Source organism: Paramisgurnus dabryanus, chromosome 8, assembly GCF_030506205.2.
Source record: "Paramisgurnus dabryanus chromosome 8, PD_genome_1.1, whole genome shotgun sequence".
Lineage (NCBI taxonomy): Eukaryota > Metazoa > Chordata > Actinopteri > Cypriniformes > Cobitidae > Paramisgurnus > Paramisgurnus dabryanus.
The window spans coordinates 35,556,357-35,563,962 of NC_133344.1; the positions used below are offsets into that span (position 1 = coordinate 35,556,357).

The following is a 7,606-nucleotide window of genomic DNA, read 5'->3' on the forward strand; positions in this document are numbered from 1 at the left end:
AATTTCAGCATTTACTAATGACATTTTTAAATAAAAAGTTCAAACTTTTAACATGAGGTAATGCATAATAAACTAACATGACAATTGCATTGGTATTAAATAACATTATCACAGATTAATACATTCTGAAAAACTATACTGCTTGTTGTTATTTCATGTCAGCTAAGGCAAATAATGTTAACAAATACTGACACTTATCATAAAGTGTTAATAAAACAACTGATATTGTTGTGTATTTTGTATTTATAAATTATAACAGAAATAAATTAATATAGAATATATATATATATATAAATCTACTGTACAATTTTACTTAGAAGCAATATATTTAGTAAACAGCAATTGTGTGTTTATACTCATAGTCATACTATAATACAGTATGAAAAAGTAATAATAAAACAACAAAAAGTAAAGCTAATTTACATTTATATTTCAATAGCAACAAACTTTGCTCTCATACAGATGAAAGAGCTACAATTAATGCACACATACAGTGGATAATCTTTATGGATGTATCATAATACAGTACATAATAAACAGCTTATTTAATGAGAACTAAAATGACAAATCAAGGTGTCAACTACAGGACAATTTTCAAAGACTATTTTCTATATTTTTTAAATAGATGAAACAATCATAGCTCATGCAGAGGAAAATACAGATCATCTTAACCTTTCCTCTAGTCTCCTTAAGCAGGAACAACCTAATAAAAGAGGGAAACAAATATTTAACAGCGCTATTTGCTTGAGAAATGTAAAAACAAGAGTAAAGACACACTGCCAAAACATGTACCTTGTTTTTGCAGCAGTTTGGTCCACAAAGGACACCTAAAATTGCAGTGAGGAGATGAATAGCACAGAAGATGACCTGAAGTCCACTTGCTGCCATTAAAACAGAAAAAAGACTGACATTCCAGGTGACGACACCTCGAGGTTCCTCACAGGCTGATGCCCATCTCTCCGGTTCATACAGGTAAAGTGTATCTCTGGGTTAACAGAAACACAGAGGAACATTTGAATTTCAGAAACCAATTTTATTGAATGTGCATGCAGTTTACGTCATTATTTATTCTAGAAGGAATGATAACAAGGCAACCCATTAAAAACTGTGACACATCCACAGTACTGATGTATTCAAATGTTTATAATAGACTTGAGGGTATTGGACACAGCAAACATAGCAATCATCTTGACATTTAGATGCATGAGAATTGTCTTTATAGACCCTTTTACTGTTTGTACACAATGATGATGTGGCAACGTATGCGCGCGCATATTGGCAACGGGATTATGGCAAGAATCAGCAGTGAAGCAACACAGACAGAGAAAGTTGACTTTATCAACATTTTCAAACACTGCTACTATATCTGTGTTCTATAGTGGAATAGATAGAAGGCGTTAGCAGATGGCCAAAAATAAAGTGGCCAGATACATATATACATATATTTAAGCAATATCGCTCGAGTAGGAGTGTGATATAGCTCTATATCATCACGGCTGTGATTAGGCCAGAGGCACGAGGCCGTAGGCCGAGTGCCGGAGGCAATCACAGCCGTGATGATATAGAGCTATATCACACGACTCCGAGAGCGATATTGCTTTTATACAACAGTTCGACGGCACACGTTTGAAAAACGAAAACTAAAAAACAACAACGGAGTTATTTTAAAAGCCTCTTTGTTTGGGAACTACTTCTTCCGCCACGGATTTGAGGGCGGCCAGAATGACAGGTAAAACTTTCGGCTGCTTTGAAGCTCATAACAACTCAATGGACGGAAAAGCCGTTTCTTTATATTACCGTTTCTTGGTCACAAAGTGTAGTTTTAAGATTAGTTTAGTCGAGAATGTATATGTATTATATTTAAATCTGCAGTCGATTAGTAAAGATAGCGCCTGTTTGAACGAGTGCTTACTGAGATTCGGTACGAATGAGAACCAAAGCATGAGCGGACGTGAGTGTTCACTCGCCCCGCTGACCACCGCCCTCTCTGGGCTACATCTCTGACAGAGATACCCTGGCTCTCATGTTGGCCTTGTTTGTTTATGATCGTCAAAATGAGATCAAATCAGCAGTATGTGGTGTCATGATCAAACGATTACTTGTTTTTTTATTCATATTTAGTGTCTTTTGTGTTGTTATTGTTTTGGCGCGAGGTAAAAGTTAATAAAACTATACTTGTATAACGTTACTATTGCTTTCTCATTTATTCTTAACGTGATACGAGCACTCGATTATTATTATTAAACTTTGTTCTTGTCAGTACTATACAAAATGGTTTTTTATAAGTGTTAGATGTTTTTGCATGCTGCTTATAAATATACCAGTGGCGATATCTCATAACATGTTTTAATAGTCACATCACGATAAAGTAAATGATCAATGTCCACATTTAAAAGCTGCGGTGCTTACCTGCATTTCCACGGTGTTTTCGCATTCTGATAAAAGATATAGCTCCAGAAAAAAACGAGTGTTTATATTCCTCTTTCCAAGTGTTAATCGTCCACACGATGTGACAAGACATTTCTCCCATTAACTTTAACGTAACATCCAAGAGCGCTGATCTTTGACAGAATAATTACTTCCGATTGGGGATTCACAGACTGATTTATGAGCTAGTAAACTAATGAGACACACGGAGAGTGATTCAAAACAGCGCGTCTGTGTTTTTCCATTCAGAGATGAGCCTGCTTAGGACCTCCATTCACTAGGTGGCGGAATGATACGAAAGGTGATGCGGTTACAGTGCCGTTATCAGCACAATATCGCATAGCTCTTAGCCAATCAGATTCGAGAACCAGAAAGAACTGTTGTATAATAGTATATATATACAGTATTAGTGCAACCAAACGCATTTTGATGCTGGGAAACCGTTTTGATAAACGTTAGAACCACTGGGGAACAACACTTCGGTGATTTGATCACGTGGGCTGTAAAAGGGTCTATGCTAACATTCAAAATTTTATTTTTGTACATATATTTTCTCTTTGTTTTTTGGCCATATTGTATAATACTGCACACATCGCAATCTCTGTTTGAAACCTAATTTTGCATGTTACATTTCTGTACTTTAACTCATTTCCCGCCAGCCTTTTTTTTTAAGTTGTCCCCAGCTTTTTTTTTTCCACAAAAGTTTTACAAAATGCCTTCCATGAAAATGTTCTTATGAATATATAAACATACAAATGTATCAAATGAAAGAACAGACCCTCTGCTTTCAAACAAACAAAACGGGGAAAAAGTTTAATCTTATCATCATTTGTTCTCTTTTTATAACCTCTCAAATAGGTAAATATCAAATTTTGAGCAAAAAGCTGAAATTATTGCATTTTTGTAAAGGAGTTTTGTTAGAGATAAGATTCAGAATGGTTATCAAAACATACACGGAATTTAAAATGTTGAAAATGTGTTTTTATAAATTGGGTATGAACACCATCTAGTGGATAATAGCTGTATACCGATACACACAACAACTTAAATTACAAATAATTATTATTATCATTACAAATAAATCCTTATGCGCTCACTGTTCAGGGAAAGATAAGACCTTGTTTGGCACATATTATTAGGTACTTGCTCAATAACAGATATTTTTTAGTTTAACCAAAAAAGTATACTTGGAACCCCTTGGTTTTGACCTGATTTGGTAAGTGAAACAAAATTTGCCACCTTTAAAAAAATAGCTATCATCTTTGTAAAACTAAACATATAGGGGAATCTAAAGTCTAACTCACCCATGTTTAACTTTTTTTAATGGTCGTTCCCACTTTAGGCCCTCAGTTCCATTGTGCAGGCAGAGAGGTCCAAGAGCCAAACCAGTGCCACTGACCATGAAACAAAACCCGGCTGCCACCAGAGCCAAGCATGTGTACCCAAACTTACACAACATCTAAACAAATAACAACACATAAGATCTGCACTAAAGTTGACAACATAATAATATCACATGAGTATATGAAATGTTCACTGTTATGCTTGATCAATTTTTGGTAATAATTTTAAACACATTGCAGTGCTCTTACCTGAGTCCTAAAGTAACAGCATCCCTTCTGATCAGAGTGTGATGCAAATCCTCGAACAGCCACAAGCACCTGACACAAAACACATAACATACACATAAGCATAAGTGGAGACACTTACTGTGGAAAATCCACATGACAGCTATATCATGTGCAACTAAACCCTGCAGATGACTCTTTGTGGTGTATATAACACTGACAAATGACATAACATCTTAATTTATTTAAAGAACAATAAAAACAATGGCATTGTGCTGAACAATATCTATTAAAACTAAAACAAAAGAAAACATTTACCCATGCAGTCTTTATTAGGTAACAGATTAACCTGTCTGTTGAATAATGAGAAACTTTATTAGCTGTAGCTAGCTCATATTATGTTTAAAAAAAAATCTAAAAATTGTATAAACTGTCCGTTAGAATATCCTAATTTGTAACGTTTAGGTAAAGATATGTATACATTTGGTATCAATGTGTACTTTTGAGGTACTAATATGAACTATGAAGTATTAAAGTGATTCCACAGTTACAGTGTGAGCTTGCGAATTAATTAAATTAAACTCAAAGTTTAAAAACTAAATTGAAAGAAATTATTAAGTTAAATAGATGGAAACAAAGATGTTGTTATTATGAAGAAAATACATTTTTAACCGTGTACAAATAGTGATAGCTTGATATTAATTAATAACTTTGTAATAATAAATCCTAATTGTTAATTACATAGTTAATTCATATAGTTAATTTAATTATTTTGTTTTATTTAGAATCAATTAGTAATATGTTGTTGCACTTTATCACCCAATCACCATCACTTTACAAACAGCTTGTGTGAGAACTCACCAAAAAACCAGATGCCCATATACCAGAACTCAACACAGCCTCGTTGGTTACATGATGCTCTTTCACGTATTGAAACTTCAGGTCAGGAAATAACAGCAGCACATTTGCCACCATGCACACGACTGCCATGGGAATTAGAGCTATTCCCACACATCTGGAGCATTGTGCGATACACATCTCACATACAAACCCTGTTTATATGAACACAAGACATATAAGATCAGATCATATTTGACACATTCTAATTATATATTTAGGGCTGGGTGCCTTTTCTCAATAAATGAATTTGAATGAATTACTGTAAAATGCACCACATACAAAAGCTCTCATGCAGAAACTCCATTTGTGCCGCAGAAGAAGTGCCATTACAAACGCTATTCCAGAAAATGTCAATAACCATATTTATCTGGATTTTCTTCAAATTGTTTCAGGTATTTTCATGACAATAAAAAATATGTTGAATGATTGTGTTTGACGAGTGTGGCTTTTTTCAGTGCACCTCTTAAACAACAAAATTGTAGAATGATAAGGGCTTCCTACTGATCAAAGAGCTGTATACACGTACAAGCTGTGCATGAAACACAGAATCAGAACTTTGCGATTCAGAATTGATTACAGACAAATAAGAGACATATAGACAGACAAAGACATAAATTCATGGGAAACACAATGCATCTTATATATAAAACTGTATGTTGTTGGTATACAGTACTGTGCAAAAGTCTTAGGGCACCATACTACCATCAGGTTTGTTGTATTTGCAATTGTATAGTGATCAAATATAATTATTTCTCAGTCTCTTTATTACAATACAACCAGAAAATACAGGAAATGTGTATGTAGTAATAAAAACTGTATAAGCTGAAGTGTCAAGTTTTTATGGTAAACTCCCCTTCATCTTAAACAATAGCAGGCAGCTGCAGGATCTCTTAAACCTAAATCAAATTAAATCCTAATTTCTAAATCTAATCGAAAGACTTCAGGACTTCAGTCTGCTCAAAAAATCTTTCAAAAAAAGATGTGTTTCGTGCTAACAGAGGTCACACACTAAAGACTGACTGATGTCTGAAGAAGACATTTAGTTCTGAAAATTGTTTTGTTTTTAATTTTGTGTACATATTTCCTTTACTGTTTGTTTATATCTTAAAAAAAGAGTGAAAAATAAATTTGGATGGACATTAAAACTTTGCTAAACAACAAAGCTGGTGATGGTAGCCTAAGACTTTTGCACAGTATTGTTGCAATTCTTGTCTGCAAAATAAATGTTTTCTTTTCTCCCACACTTAAAGAAAGGATGTGTTAACACATTGTTTTGTGTTAAACTATTTAACACATTATGTGTCATTTCATGTTGATTTTGATTTCAAATAAATGAAATAGACAACACAAGATGTGTTAAAACAACACAACGCATGTTATTCCAAAAATAACACAAAGATGTGTTAAGTTAAGGACAACACATTAGATGTGTAAATTTAACACATTAATTTTAAGAGTGTAGGAAATAGAAGCAGCATTTTAAATGTTTAAAAAAACCTGTTCACTTAAAATACAGTGGCGACAAAAAGCATTTTTATAATTACTCTAAACTTAGAAATATATCTTAAACAACTTTGAATACATAATTGTATTACATTTTTGGAAATAAGAAAACACCAAACTATCTGCCAACTAATAACGCTTGAAGTACTTAATGCATATTCATGTAACACAAACACTCACCTGTGCAAAGAGTGTAGAATAAAACAGATTGGCGGCAATATATCTGAAGGAGAAAACTGATGTTTTGTTCACTTAAGTGTAGTTTTTGGAAATCAGAGTACCCAGCATATTCCAAGATAAGGAACTTCAGCTGGTCACGACTTAAATAATCATTGCCTACCCACGTTTTTATGACACATGCAAAAAACAAGGATGTGGAAACTAAAGTTCTTGTATTCTTTCAAAGAGAATACAATCTGTGAAATAATATACATGACGCCAGTCTACAGTGACGGAAATGATTACAAATAACAGATCAATGACAGAGATGAACATGTAAATCTCAATAACGTATCTATATCAAATAACTTTGGAATTGCAATAGTTTAACCTGTTAAACTGTCTCAAAAACTGTGCCTTCAGAAATGATTTTACAATTGAAAATGTGAATAGTGTTCAACATGGACACTACTCTGTAAAAAGATTCTGTAGAAATTACAGTATTACTGGCAGCTGGATGCCAGTAACTTACTGTAAATTTAAATTTATGTTATTTACTGACAACAGTTTCTTCAAAGTTAAATGAACATTAAACATTAACAAGTCTTTGTCTTACAGAATACAAATTTTAAACAACAGCCTCATGCAAAGCATTCTGGGAACCAAAAATCCTCATTAACCTTTTTCATTTTTTTCCTTCAGATTTTGTTTCCCAGAATGCTTTGCTTGAGGCTGTTATTGTAGTTTTATTCTGTAAAGATAAAGACTTGCTAATATTTAATTTTCATTTAACTTTGAACAAACTGTTGCAGGTAATTAACATAAATTTTAATCTACAGTAAGTTACTAGCATCCAGCTGCCAGTAATACTGTAATTTCTACGGAATCTTATTACAGTGTAGCTGATACAATTGCTTCCGCTTAAAATTGATGCCTTGGTTATATTTTTATATACTTTAGAGGAACTGAGATCCAGCTATATTCATAAACAAGGTTAAAGGGTGAACAAAAGCTTTTCACATGCCTTATACTGTACAGTTAAGCAAAAA

The 7,606-nt window shown here is 33.4% G+C and overlaps 1 protein-coding gene across 2 annotated transcripts; it reads right to left on the bottom strand.

Annotated features, from left to right (window-relative positions):
* Positions 1 to 302: 302 nt before the first annotated feature.
* Positions 303 to 7,113, bottom strand: LOC135771433 (transmembrane 4 L6 family member 5). 2 transcript variants are annotated; one of them, XM_065281673.2, is made up of 6 exons: positions 6,579 to 7,113; positions 4,857 to 5,047; positions 4,020 to 4,088; positions 3,732 to 3,886; positions 793 to 985; positions 303 to 703 (listed from the first exon to the last, which is right to left on the bottom strand). In XM_065281673.2, the coding sequence occupies exons 2-6, from the start codon at positions 5,031 to 5,033 to the stop codon at positions 689 to 691; spliced, it is 609 nt and encodes a 202-aa protein (XP_065137745.1). In that variant the 5' UTR covers positions 5,034 to 5,047; positions 6,579 to 7,113; the 3' UTR covers positions 303 to 688. The 2 variants fall into 2 exon arrangements, with proteins under 2 accessions (XP_065137745.1, XP_073671581.1); XM_073815480.1 differs by lacking the exon at positions 6,579 to 7,113 and having other exon boundaries at positions 4,857 to 5,166.
* Between the last annotated feature and the right edge of the window lie 493 nt (positions 7,114 to 7,606).